We start from the raw sequence: 26,148 nt of genomic DNA, 5'->3' as shown, positions 1-26,148 counted from the left end.
CCTCCCATGGGGATGCTCATGGCCACCCTGCTCCCAGGCTGGCCTAGGCCTTGGGTTGACATGCCCACCAGAGAGTAGACAATCAGCCAGATTGTGCCAAACATGTCCGCATCTCCTTTCCCCCTTCCATTGAGTCTCATGCTCCAATCAGTCTTCTATCTCCCACTTGCACAATGGGAAAGAGACACCCCACTCGGTTCTTTGCTTTCTGCCCTGTTAGGGGCAAGTTTAAGTACATCCAGGGGCCTTTTCTTGATGTTCGCTTGTCAGCAAGGCACCAAGGAGAATCAAGAAAACTCCTGCAGAGGATCTGTCATCATTTCTTTTCAACAACATTTATAGTACAGTGCTGGGGACTAAACACTAAACCCATTAGAAAACAGAGCAGATAAAAACAGTCATCTTTGATTTACCCTGGATATGGACACCTGAATTACAAAAAATTGAAGCAAAGTTTTAAAAAAATTGACACAGTTAATCATTACAGGATTATTATTGCAAACACAAAGGGATAGTCAAGTGCTTTACAAATGAAATGCTGCCTTTAGGCTAAATGCAAATTTGCAATGGGGCTTTCAAGGTCCAGAGAGGAGTAATTCTCCCCGGGCAGGTGGCTTTGAGAGAAGGGGCTGATGATCCTCAGGGCCTATTGCTAACTATTGGACATATCACAGATAAGCCCCCAAATCTCTTTTACTTCACACACGCCTGAAGACCAAGGAACACCTTGGAAATACTAATGTACTCTCATCGGTTTTCATTATTAATACATAGACATATCAACCCACAGGGTTATCATCTACAGATCATGAACTATAGCCATAATTTGTCTTAGCAAGATTTAACAACATAATAAATATTCTTTATATCATTCTAGAACTGTGCTTATTGTACCTGGAAATACTCAAAATGTGCTTCAAGTACTCAACCAGAGTCTCACTTTTGCGCAATTCATACCACCACACTCTGGCATCACCTACTCTCACTCACGAAGGCCAAGTTTGGTTCAGATACCAACCAGAAGAAGATTCTTTCTTTCATTAAATAAATCCATCAAGACCGTATCTGAAATTAGCATGGTTTCAGGATCTGGGCAATATTGGGTCCCATAATGTCCTGGCTACAGAAGGTAGATCTGAAAAATTTTAAGGGGGAAAAAAAGGATATTAAAATGATTCGAGGGGGAAAACGAGACATGGTAGATCTAACGTAATGAGTAATCATTATTTTGTAATCACTTTTGCAAATATAGTGTTCATTTTTTAAATAAGTTTCCTTTTCTTTAATTATAAAATTTCAAGATGTACAAATTTTTATATAAGTTGCAAATTTCAAATTATATGTAGGTTTTAAATACCATTAAAATTTTAAACTCTGTTTAATACAGAGTTTAAAATACAAGGGAAAGGTAATACTTACTCATATCCATGTTTTCCAGATATATCTGTCACCGTTTCTGCTCCCAACTTATTCTGAGAACGCCCAAGCAAATATTCCTTCCAAATGAACTCAATATTTGTAACATTTCCAACATTAACATCTGCATCAATTAACTTTGTGTAAGTCATGCCTGGCTTAAGTGTTCCACTGTAAACAGAAAAAGAAGACTCATAAGCTCACACTGGGTATTCTCGGTGCTGAAGTGAAGCCACATCCGTGTTGTATCATGAAAGAGGAAGTCACGTCTGCTGGCATTTGCTTGCAGGAGATTTATTGTTTTCGTTCATGTCGATCAGCATCTTGGAATAGCAGGGTTCTGAAGCTTGAAAGGAAGGGTGAGGTAAATGTTCCCATTCCCTACTGGACTAGTAGATGTTGGGGAATGCCTAGAGAGGCATTATCTTGATGGGATCTCCATAATGAAAGGTCTGGTCTTGGCTTTCTAGTCTCAGAACACCAGATTTTTATTGACACCAGGAAATGATCACACTGTCAACGAGGAGCTAAATTCACAGAAAACTGATCTCTCTGTTCCCAAGGGGGAAATGTTTTCTTTTTATTAACCAAAATGTCCTCCAACTCTCTCCTTGGTAACTTCTTCACTTGCATGAAAAGAATGACGTAACCAAACTAGTCATCAGAAGATGTTTTGGTGAGCATGGCAACAGAGCAGAGAAGTGGATTATCTTGAGGCATAAGGCACATCTTATCCAAGCCAGAATGAGACCAGATGTGATTTCCCTATTTCTCCTGTTTCCTTCTTCCATTCTTAATGTATTGTCTATCTCCTCTCATTAGAAGAAAAGCTCCACAAGGACAGGACCTGTGGCTGTATTCTTAGCAATCAGACAATTCCTGACACACGGTGGGCATTTAAATGTTTGTTGAGTGAATGAATTTTGCTATTCCTAGGGCCTGTCTTACTCTATTCCATGTAGAATTAATTGCTTTACTTTTCTTCTAGCTTCTTAGGGATAATCTTCCTGTTGCTCTCTGGACTGCCTTCACTCAGTGAACCTACTGTGCGGACCTCCATAACTGTGTCATTAGAAGCCCACATGACTAAAATATAATCCACAGGGAGGGGCCAGACTCTTGATTCTTGACTGAAAAATAGGAATAGAGAGCGTGCAGACGTGTTAATCTGACTTCATTTCAAGATGGGACACATACCGTAAACCAGAAATACTGAATTATTCTTAAAAGAGGATTGGATGACTATGCAACAAGATGACAGACTGCTTCTTTAAATATTTGCAAAAGAAATGCAGAAATGTCAAAATATTCTTACAATTTTTAAAAAAGATTTTATTTAGTTGTTTGAGAGAGAGAGTGCGCAGGAGCTAGGGTGAGTGGGGGGGGAGGGGCAGGAGAAAAGACTCTTAAGCAGACTCCCCGCTGAGCACAGAGCCCCACGTGGGGCTCGATCTCATGACCCTGAGATCATGACCTGAGCCGAAACCAAGAGTCGGATGCTCACCCGACTGAGCCACCGAGGTGCCCCAAAATATTCTCACAAATTTTTAAGCAGGTCGGGGTGGGAACTGCCTATTTGTTCCCACCTGCCCCAGGTCAGAGGCCTTTATGCAGAGCTCAAACTGCCCAGCCTTAGGCAATATCCTGTGGGCCTCAGAGCCACAAGCACACGATTGATCGTATTGAACTGCTCTCAGGGAACTAGCTTAATGGAGACACGAAGAACACGTGGAAATAAGATATGTTAAGACAGGGAAGGGTATTTGGAACAGAGGAACCACCTGAGTGAAGTCAAAGAGAGGAAAAGTGGGATCTAGTGAATGCTGGGTAGTGCAATCAGGGTAATCTGGCTGAGCTGAAGATGAACAAACCAGATGGTGGGAGACAGGGCTGGAAAGGTGGGCTGGAGCCTGTGCGTTCACCAGGGTCCAGAGGATCAGACTGAACCCATAGTTGCTGGCAGGTGCACTGAGGCAAGATGATGTGCACAAACGGCCAGAATGATTAATCTGCCGCATCCTTCGGCTGACAAAATAACCACAGAAATCTCTTGTTTTTCATGCCTCTGCCCAATCTTTGAAGACGATGGAAAGCAAAGAGGCAAAAATCTAATCCATTCATTGGTTTGCAAAAAGGAAGCATCTAATTAGTGTGCATAACCTTAATTCTGGAATGGATTACAGAATTAAACAACGTAAGTAAAAGCTCTAATACAAAAATGCTAAGGCTGACCAAAGAAAAGATTAAAGGAAACTCAAGATAAAAGGGGACTTTAGCCAAAGGTACACAGTGAATGTCTCTGCTGAATTATTCCCACCTTTGACTATTTCAACACTTGTCCGGTATCTGTGCATGCTACTCAGACAGCTTATTAGAAATCTGGCCATTTATATAAATGTCTTATTCTATAAGTAATTTGAATCTATACAAACCAAAACATAGGTGAATTTGTATAATGTTAATGGACTGGATTAACAATAACTTGTTTATTGTCCACTTGCTTTATTATCTAGATCTATAATTTTATGCTATCATTTTCTAACCTTTTCTGTTTGTAGGTGAACTGCAGAGAAAATAGAGCCTATGATTTCTATTTTATATCTGGAAAGCCAGAAGTGAAAAGAAAAGTCGAATGTGTCAGGACAGCCCGTGGCATTCTGCTGTCGGAAAAGCCCGAGCTGCTGACTGAGCCAGTCTGAGCGAGTGCCCAGCACTGTGCCACCTGCCACTGCCTCGTCCTTGGCCCTTGCCTACCTGGCCATCACAAACTCTTCCGTGTTCCCGGTCGTTCCACCTACACGGAGAATCAGGGTCCCTTGAGTGGCATTGTTTCCATCGAGTTTGACAGATAATTTGTGCCTCCAACCTGGAAATTAAAACAAAACAAAACAAAAAAGTGAAAATGAAGTGGTGAAAACACGAGAAAAGCATGACCTCCTGGGCACTTTGATGTGAACGCAACTTTTAGCCTTGAACACGGCTGTTCGTGTTCACGAAAAGGCACAACTTTATATAGCTTGAGTGGCTTTGGTGAAAAACTACATTTATTTTTTTTTTTTTTAAAGATTTTTTTTATTTATTTATTGATTTGACAGAGAGAGACACAGCGAGAGAGGGAACACAAGCAGGGGGAGTGGGAGAGGGAGAAGCAGGCTTCCCGCCGAGCAGGGAGCCCGATGCGGGGCTCGATCCCAGGACCCTGAGATCATGACCTGAGCCGAAGGCAGACGCTTAACGACTGAGCCACCCAGGCGCCCTGAAAAACTACATTTAAAAATACATATAAATGTACATGATTTCATGTTATGAAAGTAAATAGTGTCATGATATTCTCTAAAGAAAATTCTTTAATTTTCCAGGCATTTTTATGACTTTTTAAAATGGAAGTGTGTGTCTTCTTCTGTCTATTACGTTTGTATTCTGCAGCATGTATGTTTTGCACAGCCAGGTTTTTATTGGCCATGGTTTGGCAACTAACCCAGAATAAATCTAGAAAACCTAGCGGGCAAGAGGGTCTGTGCTTTTTAGAATGGGAGGTGAAGTGAGCTGTCCCTTTGTCTCCCGCGGGGCTCTGTGCTCAGAATGCCCAGTTAGCCCAGGTCTGGGGCAGCACAAAGCCTGCCAACAGGACAAATCCCTTGCAAGTGGCCAAGGGTCACTTTTACAAAATCTGGAACGAAACAGATCTTTCATTGTGAATTCTGGAACTGCTGTATGTTTAGTAACACATTGAAAAAAAAAATGCAATTCTTCCTAAAATTGTTTGAAAAACGTTTGAATGGGGAAAAAAATCTCCAGAGAGAATTTTCAATTCCTGAGTTAATCGTTGCGGAGTTCTTCCCTCCTCAGCCCACCCCACTGCCACGTCTGCACGGAAACCCCTGTCCCCAAGCTCCCAGAGACAGCATTGGCGCTTTATCTGCTTTATCCCATGAGCCCTCGGAACCATCTCATCTGACCTTTTAGCGTATCTGGTGCAGTGGATCCATCCTTCCTTCCTCATTGTCTTTCTTTCCCTGGCTCCTTTTACTGCTCTCCACACTGGTTTACCTTCTCTCTCTGAAAGAGACTGAGACCTTCCTCAGTCTCCTTTGCAGGTTCTCTTTCTCTGCTCTCTTTCTTCTCATTTTACACACTTTTTTGGGTAATTTCATCATCCTCCTCCACAGCCCTGATGGCTGTCTACACACAGGTATATCTCTCAAATCGCTATCTGTAGATCGCATCGGTCTCCTGTATCTCTGACTACCTTGTGGGCACACCCCCCCACACCCCAAGGCATCCCAAAACCTGGTAAGTTAGAAACTGAGCCCATCAGCCTCCTCCAAGCCAGACTTTCTTCCTGTGTCATCAAGTTCAGTGAATGGAACAACATCCAGCGAGCCAGAATCATCCTTGACTTCTCGACTTTTGGCATCCCTCAAATCCATTTGCCAGGTTCCATTTTGCTTCTACCTCCCAACCATCTCTGTACTTTCTCCCTGTCTCCTACCTTTCTGTCCAGCTTTATTGAGACATGAACATTGTGGACGTGTATACCGTGATACACACATAATGATATATTGTGAAATGATTAGCACACAAGGTTAGTTACCATCCAACACCTTCCATGGTGGTGAAGCAACACTTGTCCTAACAGGTCATTCTGCTTCCATCTTGTCTCCCTCTAATCTATGCGGCAACAAGAATGGCTTTTTAAGAAACCAATCTGATAATCTTAACACCCTTTGGTGGCTTTCCAGGAACTCATAAATTCTGAACTCCCCACATGGCTCATGATTTCATTATTGACTTAATGTACATCTCCTGCCTCATCTCATATTACTCTCCTCCTGGCCTCCACAGTCCTGACGTGTGCTGTTCCTTCTGCCTGGAATGCTTCCATTTCCTTCTCTCTTACTCATCTTTCAGGAGTCCACTCAGAAATCACCTTCCCTCAGAGAGCTCCATTGACTTGGTTGTGGAAGACCCTCTTTTGCATGTCTCTTAGCAGAACGTTTATTACCTGGGATTGAAACTCCCCACTAGTCTAAACTCACGGTATTGCTTCCTCCCTGCATCCTCAGAGTCTGGCCCAGTGCCCAGTTATTTAGTAGACACTCAGTAAAAACTGTTGAAGTTTTAAAGATAAGTACCTTAAAGCATTACAATAAAAAAAACTGAGCTTCAATACTTACGGGCAAATGGGGAAAGAGACCCTGTGTTTAAAAAATAATATGATCTATTAGGCTGCGTATTTTTGAGGTGAAATCTATCAGCAAAATGACCCATTGTTGGGCAACCTTCTTTGGGACAATGGAAGCAATTTCCCTGGTGACAGAAAAAAAGAGGTAGGTTAGAAATGTAATTAGAAATGTTGACCTTCAATAAACTCTTGATATATTATTAAACTATGATAAATCTTTGAAATTTAAATAAAGCACATGCATTTAAAAATGACTAAGTTGCCTAATAGGCCACCCTGTCTTCAAAAACAAAACAAAATAAAACAAAAACAACTGAGAGGGGAAAAATGGCCTATTAGAAATGTGAGTAATGCTATGAATAGAGAATCCCCAGAAGAGGAAAGTCAAATAGTCTATAACTATGGAAAAAGCTGCTCAATCTTACTAGTTGTCAGGAATGGGCTAATGAAAACAACATACAATTTCATACTCAGCAGATCTGCAAAAATTAAAACAATTTGCAACATCAAGTAGTGGTGAAGACAAGTGTGGGAATCTCATTTGCTCCTGATGGGAATGTAAATTGACAGATGTTGCAGACAGCAATTTGGTAATGTCTAATAGAGACAGAAATGTGAGGTGCCTGGGTGGCTCAGTCAGTTAAGCATCCGACTCCTGATTTCAGCTCAGGTCATGATCTCGGGGTGGGATCAAGCCCCGCGTGGGGCTCTGCTTGTCCTTCTCCCTCTGCTCCTCCCCATGCTTGCACTCTCTCTCTCTCTCTCAAATAAATAAAATCTTAAAAAAAAAGACAAATGCACACATGCTTTGACAATTTCACTTGTATTACATGCCATAAAGAAGCTTCCACACAAGCACACTAGCAGACATACAGAAGTGTTTACTGAGAACTGCTTTTTTTTTTTTTTTTAAGATTTTATTTATTTGTGTGACAGAGAGAGACACAGCGAGAGAGGGAACACAAGCAGGGGGAGTGGGAGAGGGAGAAGCAGGCTTCCCGCTGAGCAGGGAGCCAGATGCGGGGCTGGATCCCAGGACCTTGGGATCATGACCTGAGCCGAAGGCAGACACTTAACGACTGACCCACCCAGGTGGCCCTGAGAACTGCTTTTAATAACAAACACCTGAAACAACCAAAATGTGTATTAGTAGGGGAATGAAGAAATCAATTGTGACTGATTCCTATAAAATAAATACATTAGATCTACACATATCAATGTAGATCTCAAGTTTATAAAATTTAACAACAACAAAAAAGCAAATCCAGGAAGATAAGTGTAATACTATTTATCTGATACATATTGGATTTACTCCAAACCCTGCCTCAGAGGAGGGTGGGAAGGAATGAAAGGGAATGAAATTTTATCTGTACATTTTAAAATTCGGAGCAAAACTAACAAAATGTTAACTTAAAAAAATCTTGGTAGCGGTGTTTGAATATTTGTTATTTTAAGTTTTGAAGTTTCGGATATATAAACCATGAACATTAAGGCTAGGATTATAGTAAAGCATCCCATGTAAAACTCTATTTTTAATGAAGAAAACTTGTAACAATAATAAAAGGGCTCATATTTATTAAGGGCTTACCACATGCCAGGCACTTTTTAAGCACTTTACGTGCAGTTTACTAATTAATCCTCACAAGCCTCTTTATTATTACGGTGCTTTCAGCCTCCTTATCAAACAGACGAGGAAACCAAAGTGCAGAGCAGTTAAAGAATTGGTCCAATGATGCGTGTCTAGTAAGTGAGGGAGCAAGGATGTGAACCAGACAGCCTGGTACTAGAATTCCTCCTTCATTTTATTTTATTTTATTTTATTTTATTTTATTTTATTTTATTTTATTTTATTTCATTCTGTTCTGTTCTATTTATTTCACTTCACTTCCTTTTTACGACTGTTTGGGTAGAAGCACAATAAAACATGTCATGGAAATTGATGCAACGTTCTCTAGTTTGTAGCCGTAATTGGCATCCACGTGGCACAGGAGCCAAGCTTCTCCCATCTCGCAGATCGTAGCCCATTATCTCTGACTATACTGTGACTCCGAGGGCTTCTTCCATATGCCTTCAGTACCGTAAGTGTCAAGGTCCCTTTAGCCACTCAGAGCAGCATCTGGGGCCGGAAGGAGGAGGAGGCGACATAGAAGGAGGTGATTGGGGAAATGCCAGGGTTTGGCTGGCAAGCTTCCCGAGCATGGCAGTTCACCAGGGCATGCCATGGGTAAGAACAACTGGCTCCCGAGACGGAGAAGGTGGCCGAAGGGCATCCAGTCACCTTGCTCTGTTTAAGAGGACGGAAACGGCTCATTCCTGTCCCAACACTAAACTTAGTCTCAAAGTGCTATTACTTACAATAAACTCCAGCTGGAAACCCCACATTTTCTACCCTGATAAAACACGGAATTAGGTCTCTGAAGCGTAAGAAGGAAAATCTTTCCACTTCTCACTACAAAATGGATTTTCTTTCTCCTTTTCATAGTGATAACCAAATGAAAAATACATTTAGTTCAGATCTGGCACCGTGCGTTTTATGACTTAAACAAAATCAGATTTGGTATTTTGTCCCTTATTGATCTGTGTGGAACTCCTGTGAGCTATCTATGCCTTAGTTCGGCTCTGTATAAATAATTAAATTTTAATAAAATAATTTTCACGTTCCAAGTAAATAGTAATATGTTTGGTTGTAGCTATTGATTGGTTCAACCTTCTCGGGGCATCTTTGAAGATGACATTTAAAATATACACACAGACAATTTTTTGCCCTGGACTTATGCCTGTTACACAGTAGCATCTAATTACTGCATAACAAATGGCCCCAAACACAAACTTGGATATAATCTTCAAAAGAGCTGAAACAACCAGAATACAAATAGTTGGTTTAGTTATTTAAGCCCTTCAGCAATCCAGCTACTGTTCAGCACTCTGCACAGAGAAACAATCTATTATTTCCCAAGATGGCAGATGCATTTTTTGCCACATACTCAAAGTACTAATTTTTCGTTGGCCGATCATGGTTCAAAAAATGACTTGCTAATTAAATTCCACAGCAAAATACTTTACTTACCGCTTTGAAAGATCTGTAGGATCTACAAGGATAAGAAATAAATGCATCAGGATTGAGAATGCTTTCAGTATAGAAGCGATGACTTCGGGCATGGTTGCAATCAAAGAAGGAAACCACTTCTGCAAAGACAATTTCCAATTAATTGATAGCAATAAACGGATTAACTGATAACTAATAGTAAGAACCATTTCTTAGAAAAGTAACTTAAAAAAACAGATTCTTGACTTGGGATGTCTAGACAGCCAGACCTTGTATGTAGGCTTGGATACTGAACAACATTTATCAATGCACATATCCTTTTCTTTGTACCAAACAATTCTTTGTGTGAATCTCAAGGGACATTCAAGCAGGGTAAATAAACAAATGCAAATAGAAATGACTTTGTGTTCTGATACTATTATCTTCAACACTTCCCGGATCTTTGACCTAGAGCTTTCAAGCACTTAGAGCTTTCAGTATTCTTGTGCACACAGCATCTCCACCTTAGACCAATTTGTTCTCTGTCTCCCTGTTTCTGCATGAAGACTGAACTCCCTCCTATTCAATCACAACACAGCCAACAATGTTAACCCATGCACACATTTAACTGAGCTTCGAGGTGTGACAGGTGAGATACTAAAACAAAATCTAGATTCTCAAAGATCAACCAAGTTGTGTAGGTCATTGGAAAACTAGTCCATGGCAGACACTAAAGATGTTGCTATAGAAGATTTAAGAGCATAAGTGACTAGAATGCTATGCTAACTTCAGAATGCACAAATGTATTTAGATGCATCTTATTTATTATTGCAATAATCTGAACTATTATTGGCCATAATGTCATGCCTGGCAATGACAGAACTAACTTGTCTGTAGCATTCTTTATAATACCTATGTGGTAGATCATTATACTGTAATAGTGGCCTCCAATAAGTCACTCTTTTTTAGGTCCTCACCCCTTTGCAATAACAGATTACCATTCCTCCCTTCAAGAGCAAGGAGCCTATTTTTTTTTCACTCCCCCCACCCAACCCTGGATTGCAAGCTAGTCCCCTGACTTGCTTTGACCAACAGAACATGGAGAAATTGACCCCGTGCAAATTCAGGTCCTCAGTCTTAAAAGACCTTCTAGCATCCACTGTGGCCTTCTTAGAACCCAGCTTTTCTGTTAAGAAATCCTGGTTAACTGGCTGGGAAGAAAGGCCCTGAAGATGAACAGACCACTTAAAGAGAAGAACCAGTACCAAGACCCCAGACGTGGAAGACCATGTTGAATCTTCCCACCTAGCTTAACCCAGTGTAGCCCCCTACTGGATGCAATCACACAACTCACATCGCAAAGCAAAGTTTCTATAGAACTCTGCCTTAATCTTGACCCTCAGAACAATGGGCAATGAAACCATTGTTCTTTTAAGCCATTCTGGTTTGTCATGCAATAGATAACTGAGACAGGGTAACTTCAGAAAGCAAGATCAATAAAAGGCATTTTTTTTTTTTTAAACAAGGACATCCCTTACGTCAGGTCTTTTTATATTCAGATTTATATGCACAATTAATTGTGATGTAGACAAGACGGTTCGTTAGCATTTGGGAAATATAAATTTTAAAAGTAAGTGATTTCTTAGTCATAAGTATAATGTAAAATCGAATATCTTAATGTCTTCGAACTCACCTAAATCATAACATGAATGATACACATACTTTTTTTTTTTATTTAAGATTTTATTTATTTGACAGAGAGAGACACAGTGAAAGAGGGAACACAAGCAGGGGGAGTGAGAGAGGGAGAAGCAGGCTTCCCGCCGAGCAGGGAGCCTGATGCGGGGCTCCATCCCAGGACCCTGGGACCATGATCCGAGCCGAAGGCAGACTCTTAACGACTGAGCCACCCAGGCGCCCCGATACACATACTTTAAATAGAGTTGTAGGAAATTTTATAACGTCTTAAAATGATAGCTTGTGAAAAATGTATTTTACTTGAATTAATTCTTTACAGAATTTCAAATGTTCTGTGTATGTATATAAAGAAATATTATGATCTATATTTTATCTTAATAGAAAGGATTTTAAGTCATAATACAGAAAATAAGAAGAGAAATAAGTTTTATAATAGGCCTTATTTGAATGAATTTTGCTTATCTCTTCTAGCTGGAATTGGCTTTCTCGTTTTGAGTGTCTGTAATTCACCAGTTATTGTTTCTTTTCTTCAGTAGACATTGCAAACAGATACTTCTAATCACATTTACTCTTCAGAACAGATATTAAAACTTTGCAATTTGTCTCTAGAGAAGAGGACATTCCAGCTACTCTCAATGTCATGATCTGTGTATCTTTCCACTACACCAGCCGATTGGAAGATCAAATAATTACATCATCAAGATATTCTGACCATGTGGAATCAGAGGGTGAGATATTTAGAGTCATTCATTTATTATCATATCATCATACATTATAGTATTATGCATTTTATATACTATGTATGATACGTTTCATTATTTACATGATGATGATATGCAGATCCAGAGAATAATGAAATCCCCAAATAATAACTTCTGTTGCCTTATTACCAGGTGCTCTATAGATACTATTGTTATTGGACACTATTATAAAGGGTTAAATACTATTTGTTTATTTGTGATTAATTTAATGTATAATCCATAGTGATTCTGTTAAAAGGTAAGTCAAACCATATCTCTCTTCTGCTCCAAATCCTCCCACGTCTCCCATCTCACTTGAGTAAGAGCTTAAATCTTTATAATGGTTTATAAAGCCCTGTATTATCTCCTTCCGCCCCTTCTCTAACCTCATGCCTCCTACTCTCCTCTTTCAATTCACTCCAGCCACAGTAGGCTCCTCACTGCCATGAACTCCCCAGGCAGGCTCCTGCCCCAGGCCCTTTACACTGGCTGCCCCCCACCCATTGGCCTGGCATGCCTTTCTCCCAGGTATTCTCATGGCTAACTCCTTTAGGTCATCTTTTCAATAAGGACTCCCTGACCACCCTATCAAAAATCTCCTTTCCCCACTCGACCCCCACTATCACCAACACCTCATATTTCATTCCATGCTTTATTTTGTCTCCTTACTCTATTATTGTTTTTCTAGCAAATTAGAATATTAGCTCCATCATGGAGGGGTTTTTGTCTTTTGTATTCATTTCATTTTGTATTCTGTTCCTAGAATAATGCCTGGCACATAGTAGGTACTCAATACATCTTGCTGAATGAATAAGCATATCCTTCTCATTTACATTGAATGACTACAACATGCTAGACATTCTGACAGGCCCTGGGGATACAAAGATAAATAAGACATGGACCCTGATCTCACAGATCTCACAACCGGTGGGAGCTTTATGAATGTGACTGTGTTTTGGGCTGAAGTATATTTTTATATTATATTACGTGCAAAAGGGTGTGGATCCTGTCCAAGGAGGGAGCCGTGTGAATGTATAATAGCCAGCTTCATATTTTAGAAAGTATTTACCTTCCTTGTAAGCGTTGAGATCAAAGTTAAATAAAGGTGTTATTAAGTCTTCACATCCTGGCATATGCTTCCCTCCATTTGGGTAAAAGTCAAGGTGACCACAAGCATTAATAGTCCCAGCACCTGAAATAGATAAAAGCAGGATAAATGCTTCTAAAATTCTTTTCCATGCTTCAGTGTAGTTTCTGTTTGTATTGAAAACTTACCAAACTCAAAGAGCAGGCGAACTGCATTTGTATGAATGACATCGACAAATTCGGCATCCGAGGGGTCCAGCCTAACTTCATTTGGAGTATTGTGGAAATATGGCCCGGCTGGGTCCAACCCTGGAAAAAAACATGAAAATCCATTAAGCCAAGACATGTTCTCTCCAAGAGTATATTCATAGTGTTGTTATTTTGGAAGGATAGATGGTGAGGGCAAGGTATTCTTTCCTTTATGATATATATAGGTCAAACACCACGCAAGACAAAGTATAGATACATAAATTGAGTATAGACATGCAGGTCTCTATAGATTACCATGTCACATTCCTATACACAAGTAAGGCTGTGTCCAGACAATGCCAAAACAATTAACAAAGTCAGAAGGATCAAATTCTAGGATCTGTGCAGGATTACCATATACCTAATTAAGGTATGGATTGCAGATGATCTCAAAAGCAACATCTGTATGCAAAAATAGAGATAAAAATAAAAGATAAGAGCTCTTTAGCATGTAAACATGAATCTACAAAGCAACACACTTAAGCTTAGTTTTCAGCTGTGGCTCATTATTTCCACTTCATTACATTACAAATGAAAAGCCTGACATCCGGTGATGTGAAGTGACTTGACAAGGTCACCATATACTGGAGGCAAAATGGACTAAGAGCACAAGTGTCTAGACCCTCAGCCCACTGTCTCCTGTTCAGATATCTAATAAAGATAAAGGTAAGATATCTAGAGGTCTCTAAGATGTTATGACCATTCACATATCCACTCATTTATACATTTGACACTTATTTATCAAGCACTTACCATGTGCCAGGAACTAGGTTCAGCACTTGGATACAAAGAATAAGGCCTAGCCTTGTCCTCAAAGAGCTTTGTGTTTGATGGACACAAAGAGAGAAGACAGCTCGATCCAGGATGCTCTCGGTGCAGAGACAGAGGTGAGCCTAGGTATTATGCAAGCACAGAGAAGCAACACATAAGCCAGTCTTGGGAAATTGGGACATGCTTCTGCTGGAGATGGGAAATACGAGCAGAGATCTGAGGAACCAGAAGAGTCGGCCAGGGTAAAGAGGGGTCAGCAGCGCCCCAGGGGTAAGAAAGATACTTTTCATGGCCTGCAGGTGAAACAGTTAAACACATCTGGGAAACTGTAACCGGTTTTTGAGGGCTGGTGTACAGAGTTTTAGAACTGGGTGAAAGACAAAACTAGCATTGTAAGCAGGAGCTAGATGTAATCTGAACCACGCAAAAGGGTTTGGACATCCTCTGGTTGGCAATGGGAAGCTCTTACAAGTTTGCAAAAGGGGAGATAACATTTTAGCAAAAATTCCTTTGCTGTAAAGTGGAGACTGGATCCCAGAGTGGAGAGGACTTGGAGCAGAGCAGCCTGAGCCCTGTGGAAATGTGGCAGGAGCGAGAAGTGAATGCTTGTGCCCCACGCTTCCAAGACACAACAGTCCCAGGATCGATCTTCAATGCTAGGAAGTTCATTTGATTGTTTAGTGTGCAATTGCCAATTCGCTGCAAGCTTCTGATGAAGTCAAGAGCTCTGCAGAGATGCATCCAAATGTGAGACCCACCTTAGAGTCTACTGATCAGAGAAGGAGCAAATAGCAGGGAAGCAGGGCCCCTGCATTTGGGGGGTTCCAGGTCTCAGGAGGAAAGGCAGCAGAAGGTTCAACTTAGGCATGTCTTAAAATCTATCATTTAATTTTGCTTTGAACTGGTTTTATGATAAAGCTAGTATCTTTCTTGAAGTTTTAGTTCTTTTGTTACTCAAGGAACATGATTGTTCAAAAACTAACCACTTGCAAGGAATATAGATTGTGGCATCTAAATTATAGCAATCTTTGGATTTTCAGAGAGCCTTTAAAAATGTATTGTTTTCTATTTACTCAACGGGATAATTCACTTGGGAGGAAGAATTGGGAGTTATATAGTATCTGATTTTTGAAATCAAAATTGAGAAAAACAAATCTTCACAAATTTATGGTAACCCAGTGTGATTTTTAATACATGAACAGCAATGTTCCTCCCTCTCATTTATGGCTGAAAGGCTGTGTAGGCCCCATGATGTTCCATCTTCCCAAACTCTGCCCATTTCTTCATTCCCCCGGGCCTGAAAACTTAGAGCAAAGGGAGATTTTTGCTACCCAATGACTTCAGAATAAAAATACAATTTTATTATCCCAAATAAGAAAGACGGCCGTGGGCTGGTGCTGTTGTTGGGGTAGGGATTGGGAGCTAGAAGAAAGGAAGTTTTCAGCAGGAGAAGTCTGCTATACCAAGAGGCTGCAGAGACAAAACACTGTACATGCAATTTGGAGTTCTTAACTATTTTTAGAAAAAGATACTTAAAGTTCAAATTTGAATTTAAAGCATAAGTATGTGTGTGAACTACAGTTTATTGTTTTAACCAACAGGAAATGTACACCTACTATGTGTCAGGCCTGGGGAGGTGTGGGGGTAAGGGAGACTTTCTTAGTAGCTCAGAGTCTATCAAAATAAACAGGTGAATGAATAATTGTATATATATGTATATGTATGTATATATGTTATATATGTATATATATAACCATGCAACACAAGAGTTGCATTTTCGGATATAATAGAGGGATATTTCAAAGGATATGGGAAGTAGAGAGAATTAACTCTGTCTGAGGAAGGTGCATTTGAAATGAATCTTGAAAGATGAACTGTGGCCATTTAGGGCAAGGGGCAATAGCATGGGGCAAGGCACAGAAATATGAAAAGCCACGATGAAACATGAACCATTTACGTGACAAGCTAAGAGGCTTTGGGCAATGGAAAGTTCCAGCAGTGAGTGACACAGCCTGTATTTGGAAACATGAGGACTTGGCAGCACTTGTGGGGGATTGGGCTGGGGGACCCGTCACGAGTGACCAAATCCAGGCGAGCAATGAAGAAGGCCTGAGCTGGGACAGTGACCAGGACACGGACAGGTGCAAAGCGGACGAGGAAATCCGGCACCTGCTGACTGAATATTGGTTGGGGATGCAGAGCAGAGAGACGCCAGGCCAACTTGTTGATACTGAGGCTGATACTTCGATCTCCACCCATCTGACTCAATTGGTTTGGAAGTCAGCGTGCAGGGAAGGGAAATGATTGATTATCATCCTCAAAAACCTAATTCACAGTATATACTAATTCACGCTAATTCATAGTCTACATACCTGACTCTGCAACTTATTTTTAGACTTAATAGTATATCCGGGGGTAATATTCGACATTCTAGCAACTGGAACAGCATGGGCCCAGGCCTTAAACCAGCATCCACTGGGAGCTGCGGCCCCGACGTGTCCAGGACATCCTTCCAGAACCACCAGTGAGGCTCTAACTCATTCTTTGTGTTTGCGGCATGGAGGTGCACAGCATGTCATCTCCATCAGCGTCCTCGGCTGGTAGAGGTCAGCTCCCATTACTTTCCCACCACAGGTAATGCCGCAGTGAACATTCTCTAATGTGGATCTACACCCTCATGCTTTGAAAATCCTTTTATGTGTAGTTGAGTCCCATTTTCTCCTATCTTACATTTGCTTCCTCAACTTCAGTTGGTGTTTCAGATACTTGATTTTGTGTGTAAACAAATGTGTAAGCAAATTCCAGGCCCAACCCCAGGGCAGGCTTACCTGTTATTCTTCCAAGGCCTGGTACCCTCGACCCAGCTTCCCCGGCCAGATGTGCTCCCACGCTGTGGCCAATCAAGTGAACTTTAGAAGGAGAATATCCAAATTTTTTCTGATAGGATTTTTAAAGGAAAACAGAACACGTATTTTTAAAAGACCAGGTGGAATGGCTCACATGTGCTTGACCTATGCTTGACGTATTTGTCCCTCTCACACACAGGATGGGAATTAGTCAATGGACAAAGTGACCCCCCACGTCCACTCGCCTCCTTGTCTGGCTGAAGGAGAAAGCACCGGGCAGGACTGGAGGTCAGGTTTTTCTTCCTGTGTTAAGGGGCCTCGTGGTCCTCAGGAAAGAACAGCCCAGCAACCACATCTATGGCTTCCAGCCCATGCCCATTCTTCCTGAGACCCAACCCTTCCGGAATACACCCAACACAGGTCAAATGCAGTCATACCCAGGCTGTTACCCACCTTACCTCTGTCTGTCTCCTCCAGATGAAGGACACTCTAGCAAATGCCTGGGCTGAGTTTGGTCTTCAAAGAGGTCTTTTTAAGAATATTTACAAAATGACTATGTGTCTAAGAGTTCTCTCTCTCTCTCTCACACACACACACTCAATGGGGAACAAAGGAGCAAGCATTTTTAGTTTCATCTAAGCTTCAAGTTCTCTTCATGATAACAGTGAAAATCAAGCAATTGCCTTCACGTGGATAAATTTATCATTTGATCATTTTTTTCCCCACCAGTAATGACAATATTATGTGCTGCTTTATAAAGAGTATTTTCTCTCTCATTAACACGTGAATGGCCGCCCCAGGATGTCTCCTGGTCCTTAGGGGGCCCCTCCCTCCAATGCTGCCACCCTTTCAAATCTATGCTTTCTTTCTGTCTTCCTCTACAGCCTGTTATCTGAGATCAGCCCTCTTCCCCCTCAGCCTTCCCCTCCTCTGTTCCCATCAATTCACTGAACATGTACCTCAGCAAATGCTTCCCCCTTCAGCTCAGCAAACATTTCCTCTCCTATAAGCCACTACTATTTATTTCCTGGACCTAGAAGAGCCCACAGCGCAGGCCCCAGGATCCACGAAGAAATTCACAAAAGCTTAGGACAGGTTTTTCTCTGAAGAGGAGATGAATCGGATTTCATCCTTTGGATGCAAGGACCCATCCTAGTACCACCTTGTGCCCCGGTCTCCCTCGACAGCAAGGGAGAGCAGACAAGCAGTGTGGGGGCAGAGGTGAGGACTTGGCTCCCTAAGTCCTCTCCCGCTGCTTCCTCATTGTGCTCAGGATTCGAGGACCACCTCCCTTGGCTGCCCATCTAGGTTAGCTGATGCTCCAGTCTCTCTCCATCCTTGGACTTCTTCATAGTACCGTCCCCACACTTAGTCAGAGCAAAAACACTGTCTCACTCGCCCTGTATCTTCGGTGACTAGAACAGCGCCTAGCCCACAGCCAATGCAGAGAAAAATACTTGTTGAATGAATGAGTGAACCCTCTTTAAGAGTCTGAAAGGGTCATAAATCTTTAGATTTTACTTCACTGCATTTTATGGTGGGAAATTACTTTCTATAATGGTAGGGCACTTGGAGATTTATAAATGCCTCAGGGTATAACCCTCATAAATAGCAAAGTCTATTTTATTCTTTTAGAAAATGTATAGGTTATTGTGCCTGGACTGGACTAAAGACCTAACTAATTCACTGCCACAGAACCCAATTTCTGTGGGAAAATGTATTTCACATTCTAAACAAATAGCATTCATAAGATGCGAGCAGTTTATAATCATTAAGGGTGGGTTTACAATGGGATGAAAACTAACTGGCAGGAGAGGGGCCTATAAACTGACCGGGGAAGTGACCTTGGGGGTGGGGTTAGGGCTGGGGAAGCATTTGGTGAGGAGCCTGTGAAGGGACACTGCCACCAAGTGGCGCTTTGGAGAACCACAGGCACTTCTTTCCCAAGAAGTAACTTCCCTTTCCTGGTCACCATACAGAAAGGAATGCTTAGTATCTCACACGTTCAGAACTCGTGTAAGCTAATAAAAAAGCCATAAAAATCAATGCAAATTCTTGGTGTTATTGTGCAAAGCCAATTAAACACAATTTTTAAAAAAATCAACGTTTCTTACCGCGAGAACATCAATAAAATACGCCACCTCAGCACCAACAACGCGGAGATTGTTTACGGCATGGATGTATTCCAGCGAACCGTTAATCCAGTCTATGTTAATGCAGTTCACGTCTTCCACTTTTAGCAACACCTGGCACAAAGATTTATTATAAGTATGGAAGAAATAAGAATTAAAGAAAGCCAAAGTGACTGAGCAATGGATTCCATAATAAGAAATAACACTACCAGGTGTTGAACCTAATACGGGCTAGGTCCTGTCCTAACCCTTTTACATATATTATCTTATTTAATCCCCTTTACAGATAAGGAATCCAAAGCACAGACAGGTTAATTAAACTTCCCCACGATCATGGTACGTAAAACCATGGTATGAATTCAGGCAGCCTGACTCTACTATACTATATGGTCTTATAAATAATTAATTGCCTACTATGTTAGCAGTCTATTAATCTTGAGTATCACAGAGGAAAATTAATTTCTTGGAGTGGACCTGGAAAACTTTTTCCCTTAAGTGAGAAATTTATCCTATCATTCAATCTTTTGTCAAAAGTGAGAATTTATCAAAGAATAATTACAAAGAAATATGCTCTCATTGTAATCTATGCAATTCATAATAAGTGAGTATAAATAGGAAATGGATAATTCATTTGGGGCCTTGGGACAGGGACAATGTAACTGAATGGAGGAATTACCATGAATATGCATTAATATATGCAAAGTACATTCTCATTTAACATACAGCTTTTACACAAGTATAAAGAAGGGTTTGTTCACATCATACATTGCACATGTCTTGCTGCCATTTTCCATCTGATTTCCATCCAGGTATGTTGATACGGGTCATCTTGTCTGTTCCAAAGTGTGAGGTTTGGATAGTTAGGTAATTAACTGCACTGATTTCCTGTTTCAAGTGAAAAGAGATTAAGGTAAAATAATAATTCAAAATTATTTGACATTTAGTAGAATTATTCTAAGTCTGCTCAAAAGTCTTCCACTACATTTGATTCTTAACAACCTTCTTTAATATATTTTTACCAAAGAAATAGTTACTGCTATGCACTGCAAAGTGCCAAGAAATTATTAATGCATTATCAAATACAGTATATAAATGTAATCACAGGAAAGGAAAGGAAAGAAGAGTGTTTGGTTTTAAGGCAAGGTTTGTGAGACGATGCTGGGTCAGTTTCAGTCAGGACTTCTGTCAGCCTTACTTTTGTATAGCACTTACTTCTCGGCTGCCAATGGGATTCACGAGCAGTGTGCTGTTTGAGGCTTAGAAGCATGCTGCAAAGGGGCGCCTGGGTGGCTCAGTCGTTAAGCGTCTGCCTTCGGCTCAGGTCATGATCCCAGGGTCCTGGGATTGAGCCCCTAATTGGTCTCCCTGCTCAGTGGGAAGTATGCTTCTCCCTCTCCCACTCCCCCTGCTTGTGTTCCCTCTCTCACTGTGTCTCTATCAAATAAATAAATAAAATCTTTAAAAAAAAAAAAAAAAGCTTGCTGTCAAGGTGGCAAAACAGATCATTCACCCCACTTTATGAGGGAGGAACAAAGGTTAGGATCTCACCACATGCAGTAAAATAGCATATTAAAGATCATTTTATGTAATTACCTTGAATGTTCTTTTGTATTTCTTGTATTTTGTTGGATTGTTCTTATAACCAACCAAACTCATCTTAGTGATACTATGCATTTAAGTGATTTCGTTATTAAGAGAAAAATGAAAAGGCACAATATAAGAAATGTTTAAAATTCTGTTTTGAGAAAAAAAAATGAACACTCTAATCAGCGAGTTGCAAGTTTGACAATGGTGAATCTTATAACAAAGAGCCTTCAAACAAAGAGCCTATTACTAGCTACTTGTGTTTAATAGTAACATGCAAGTTAATCATACAAATTCTGGCTAGTTAAAGTATCTCCAAGATGGTAAGCAAACAATTATGAGAATCCTAAGTTGGCTTACACAGTAATTATAATATGGCTACACTCGTATCTGCCTATGTGCCAGGAATTGTTCTAAGCACTTTATGGTGTAGTTCATTTACCCTCCATGACACTGTGAGGTAGGTACTAACTTTAGAGATTAGGAAAAGGCACAATGAAAAGTTAAGGCACTTGTCCCAAGAGCACTCCGGCTAACGAGCCCTGGAGTGAGGGGGTGAAACCCACACGGTCTTTCTCTGAAGTCATGTGTTCCACCACTGAGCTCTCAAGTTGGGATCTGATCATACTGTTCTTTACTGATAGGGCCCAGAGCAGATGTGGGATTTGTTGAGGCAGATAATAAAATCAAATGTATCTGGGCTTTCCTGGAAGTTCTGCTCTGCTGAATAATGGAATCCAAAGGCAAAAACATTTTTCCATCTATATATTTAAAAGAATCCAGATGTTAACTCCAACTCCAACTGGAGCCCCTTAAACACCAACTATATTTCTATTTCTATGTCAAAAAAAAAAAAGTGCAAACCTATTTGGGAAAGGGGATTTGGTAGAAAAAGTTTGTTTAATCTTTCCCCGTTGTCGTGAGAAGAGCTAGATGCTGGATGTGGGGGCTTGTGAAAGCTTGAAAGTGTCAATCTGACAAGAACTGTGGGATCTGAGCATCCTCCATTGTCACGAAAGCCTTGAAGAATTTAATAAAGTAGGAAAGGTAGAAAAACACTTTTGTTCACTTCATATTCAATCTGGCATACCCCTGTGACATGGCATACTAACCTAGAAAACAGGAAACTCAAACAACATCATGGAATCAACTCAAAGAAGACACCTCAGCTTCTGCTGCTACAAGGAGAGAGCCATAAAAGGGTGTCAGGACAGAAGGGATTATCCCAAGAAAGGGTTAGGTAAAGGCTCAATGGTTATCTGGGCGCTCAGGTCTTTACTTTTAATGTTCTTATCTTTGAGGAATCATAGAACCTCACTGGTATGAGATCAACCCATTCCACAAAGCGTGACTAGTCTCTTGACGATCTCATTTGTAGTAAGTCAAAAGTAGTCACCAGTTAGGTATGTTCCAGCCTTGAGAAAAGCTGCAGGCCCAGAAACTACCATAATTATGCAAAATGGGCATCACCACTAGTCACTAACTGTATGAGCCACTCTGGGAGATAGCAGGTTGAATTCATTCTTGCAGAAATGTAGCTGTGAAGACCTGTGACTCTCAGAAGAGTTCGGTTTATTGCACCATGTTTCGCTTTAACAATTCCTCCCTCTGAGAAAAGAGTATGTCAAACCATTGCAAGTTAACTTCTGCTTTCTCATATACAAAGTCAGATTTGCACAGTGTAGCAAATGGCTCAAGCCTGGGGCCATCAAGGTTTTTAGTAATGTATCTTGACTCATCCTGTATCCTCACTGTTGGTATAAAACACTTTAACTACAAACCCTCAGGCTTCCATCCATTGCGAATTCAACTACAGATCTGGTTTGTCACATGGTTTTTTCCAAATGGAAGGGAGTGGAAAAGACATGAGGAATATTGTCTTCATGGTCCCTTTATTAGGAGAGTGCTCGGTGTCTGATATTCTCTTCATTGTCTTTAGGGTCCAGACTCTCCCAAAGACTGACCTTCATCACCTGTTTTAGTGCCTGTGCTCTATGAAAGTTCAAGTGCATGGCCACTATGCAGAAGGCTAAAGGACCAATGAGTCCTATGAGGACTGAGGGTCAAGACCAGGGGATACGGTTAGTCCTGAATACACACACGTACCCTAAAGTCCTAACCAGAGAGCGAAGGTGCTCCAAAACATTTGTATTCAACAGATTCTCTTTACAATAAAAAAAACTGTGGCAAAATAGATATAATACAGAAATTACCACCTTAACCATTTTTAAGTATACAATTTAGTACCATTAAGTCACTGACATTGTTGTGCAACCATCAGGACCATCCCTCTCAAGGAATTTTTTTATCATCCCAACCTGAAATCCTATACCCTTAAATAGTAACTCTCCATTGTGCCCTCCCCCAGCCTGTGGTAACTATTATTCTACTTTTCCATCTCTATGACTTTGACTACTCTAGGTGTTTCATATAATGGGAATTTCATATAACGGACAATGCTTGTCCTTTTGTGTCTGGCTTATTTAACTTCGCAAAATGTTTTAAAAGTTCGTTCCATGTTGTGGAATCTACCCCAATGTCATTTGAGTACACTTGCTTTGTAAATTTCTCTGTACCCCAAATAAGGGCTTTTCTTCTTTGTTTTTGATAGAGCTGTCATCTACAGAGCAAATGGCGTAATTCAGTGAAGAGCCGTTTGCGCATATGTGGGTGTGTGTCTGGTAAGTAGACAGCTACAAATCAGATTCTGTTTGTAGGGGTTGGGGGCACAGCAGAGGCTGTCTTGGCTGGGTCTGATGGAAAGTGAGGCTCAGGGTTATAGAGTCACAGGTAGAGACTGGAAATGATCTTTCTCTGGTCTTTGCTCCACTTAGGTCTAGTATCATGCTTTTTTTCTCTGCCCCTGAGATCACATCACTCTTTGGGTTTTAACTCTCACCTCTGGGTAAAAGACTTTGGAATCTCTTCTTCCAGCTCTAGACTGTCCACTGAGCTTCAAGAGGCAAATATCCAATAGACTGCCCGAACCTCACTGGTCCAAAATGTAACTCATTCCCCAGCATCCGCAATCAAGTTTTCTTGACAAGAGGGTCATTATTCTTCCTGTGACTCATGTATAGGATCTCAGGACAGTTTATGATGTTTATCATGTCAATTTTCTATTATCATACTCATGCTTGTGCTCTGGCTCAGGCTAGTTCCGTGAGTCTGATCCAAACTGCATTACGGTTTTCTAGCACTCTCAAATAGAACTTTCTGTGATGGTGGAAATATCCTGTATTTGCACTGTCCAAAATGGTAGCCACTAGCCCTCATGGGGCTACTGAGCACTTGATATGTGGTTGGTGCAGCTGAGAAACTGAATCTTTAATTTTATTTAGTTTTAATACCCACATAGCTCATGGTTACCGTGTTGGGTGGCTTGGTACTAAATGGTCTGGCAATCACCTGCAGGCTGTCCCAGCTCCAGTCAAGAAGGCGCATTGCAGCCAGGGTAAATATCTTAAAGCCTCTTTAAAAACTCCCAGTGGGGCCCCTGGCTCACAGGATGAAGTCCAAAGTCTCCAGGAAGGAGTTATAGAATTTGTCTCTAAACTACTTTTCTAACTAACTCCATATTTGAGGACTTCCTCTCTGTGCCCCGTCTAACTCAACATGTTGTATTCATCAGATGTACTCTGCAGGCTCTCTCCTGTCTGCATTTGCCCACGCCAGTTCATCTGTCACTTCCCTGCGTGTCTCTGCTTACGCAAACCCTGCCCACCCTGCGGGACACACCTCAAACAGGTGTCTTCCTCAAAGCCTTTTCTGGCTCCCGTCCCACCCCCAAGGGGAAGGTAAGCCCTTCCTCACCACCCTCCCAGATTCTTTTGTTTGTATCTTATGTAACAGATCATAATTTGTGCTGCAACAGAGGTTAATTGCTTACATATCCCATTTTTCCCTACTATAATAAATTTAGGATACTGTCTTGTTTAATTAATTTAATACATAATAGATACTGTTGCTTGTTCAGTCTTACATGTGGAAGGCTCTCAATTAATATATTAATCGAAAGAAGTATCAAATCAAGCTCATATGAAACAACAGATTCAGAGCAATCTTTATATTTAAGTACTAGGACAAATAATATGACAATAAAATCTGGCTCACAATACTAAAAAGAAATATCAGCCTTTAAATCAGTAGTTTATGCCAGAGTAAGTTACTGAACCTAGGTCTTCTCTATCTATAGCTACATGTTCTATTTTAGAATAACCTATGTGTGAAGGCAGCAAGTTAGCTTACCTGATAGACTTTGGGATTATGTCTAGTGTAGAGCAGAAAGCGAGTGTTTATCTCCTCTGGAGACCAGGGCAAACCTGCCAACTGTCTCGACAAAGTCCCGGTCCATGGTAAACCGTCTTTAAAGCACCCCACCCTTTCATAGCAAACTTCTTTTCCTGCAGCAAAAAGATGGAGTGTCAGTATTGTAGGAACCAGGCCCAGAGAGAGGCTATGTTTCCTACCATGAGGGTTCATTGAAATAGGTCTTTAAGTTAAGCAAGTCTGGCTCAAGGAGACTCTCTTTAAAAAATGCTCTCCTCTCCCCTTCCTCCACCACCCTCCTCATATTATTTATGACCATGACTTTGTAGATCAGTGTTCCAGAGGAGAGCATAGGGGCTTTGGAATCAGACATTCCTGGCTTTGGACAATTCTTTTACCTTTTATGAGTCTCTGCTTCCTCCTCTGCAAAGTGGAGTTAATCCCACTTACCTTATAGCCTTGATAGGAAGAGTAAATGAACCATTACACCAGACAGCCCTTGTGAATGGGCCTGGACATAAGAGGGATACTGTGTGTTCCCTGAATTCCTGCCTTTTCTTACGAGACTGAAGGTTTTTAATGAAAGGGACCTTGGAGTCCCCAGAGCCTAGCACTATGCCTGATACACAGTAGGAGTCCATCACAGGTCTCCTCAGACACACAGTAGGAGTCCATCACAGGTCTCCTCAGACACACAGTAGGAGTCCATCACAGGTCTCCTCAGACACACAGTAGGAGTCCATCACAGGTCTCCTCAGAGTACAGATGACAGCAAAGTTCCATTCAGTTGTAACCGAGTCTCTTCTTTCTGGAGCTCACCTCACTCATCTCTACAATGAGAAGCTTTGGGGAAACTGAGTCTTAATGTTTCTGCCATCCACTGACTTTCATTTATCTTTTCAACAAGGCCTTTCTTTTTCATTTAATAGTCGAAGACAGCTTCATTTCCTACTGTTTTATGGAGGAATAATTTAATTTATTCAATTATAATTATTATTTGTTCAATTTATTATTTAATTATGTATTCAATTTATTATTATTAAATTGGTTTTCATTTATTCATTTTATGATTATTCATTAGTAGTGGCTAGAGCTGTTCAAAGACTCGAATTTGAGGGTTTTCTTTTATCACTTACCAAAATATGGT

General features: G+C 40.9%; 1 protein-coding gene across 1 annotated transcript; it reads right to left on the bottom strand.

Moving 5' to 3' along the window:
• Window positions 1–1,071: 1,071 nt before the first annotated feature.
• Window positions 1,072–25,642, bottom strand: PNLIPRP3 (pancreatic lipase related protein 3). Its single transcript, XM_032423007.1, has 12 exons — window positions 25,564–25,642; window positions 24,981–25,135; window positions 19,914–20,033; window positions 19,131–19,262; window positions 16,999–17,107; window positions 13,340–13,459; window positions 13,134–13,256; window positions 9,669–9,787; window positions 6,594–6,726; window positions 4,171–4,282; window positions 1,420–1,587; window positions 1,072–1,135 (listed from the first exon to the last, which is right to left on the bottom strand). The coding sequence occupies exons 1-12, from the start codon at window positions 25,640–25,642 to the stop codon at window positions 1,072–1,074; spliced, it is 1,434 nt and encodes a 477-aa protein (XP_032278898.1).
• Between the last annotated feature and the right edge of the window lie 506 nt (window positions 25,643–26,148).

Source organism: Phoca vitulina, unplaced genomic scaffold (genome assembly GCF_004348235.1).
Source record: "Phoca vitulina isolate PV1807 unplaced genomic scaffold, GSC_HSeal_1.0 scaffold28, whole genome shotgun sequence".
Classification (NCBI taxonomy): Eukaryota; Metazoa; Chordata; class Mammalia; order Carnivora; family Phocidae; genus Phoca; species Phoca vitulina.
This window is presented reverse-complemented; position numbering and strand designations above follow the sequence as displayed.

Excerpts from the sequence above, each read along its gene's own strand:
- PNLIPRP3 (XM_032423007.1), bottom strand. The coding sequence starts at position 25,642 with ATGGACTCCTACTGTGTATCAGGCATAGTGCTAGGCTCTGGGGACTCC. Across the intron at positions 25,136-25,563 it reads CATTAAAAACCTTCAGTCTC|GAAAAGAAGTTTGCTATGAA; the intron begins GTAAGAAAAGGC and ends TTTTTGCTGCAG. Across the intron at positions 13,257-13,339 it reads TCGCCTGCTCTTTGAGTTTG|GTGCTGGGACTATTAATGCT; the intron begins GTAAGTTTTCAA and ends TATCTATTTCAG.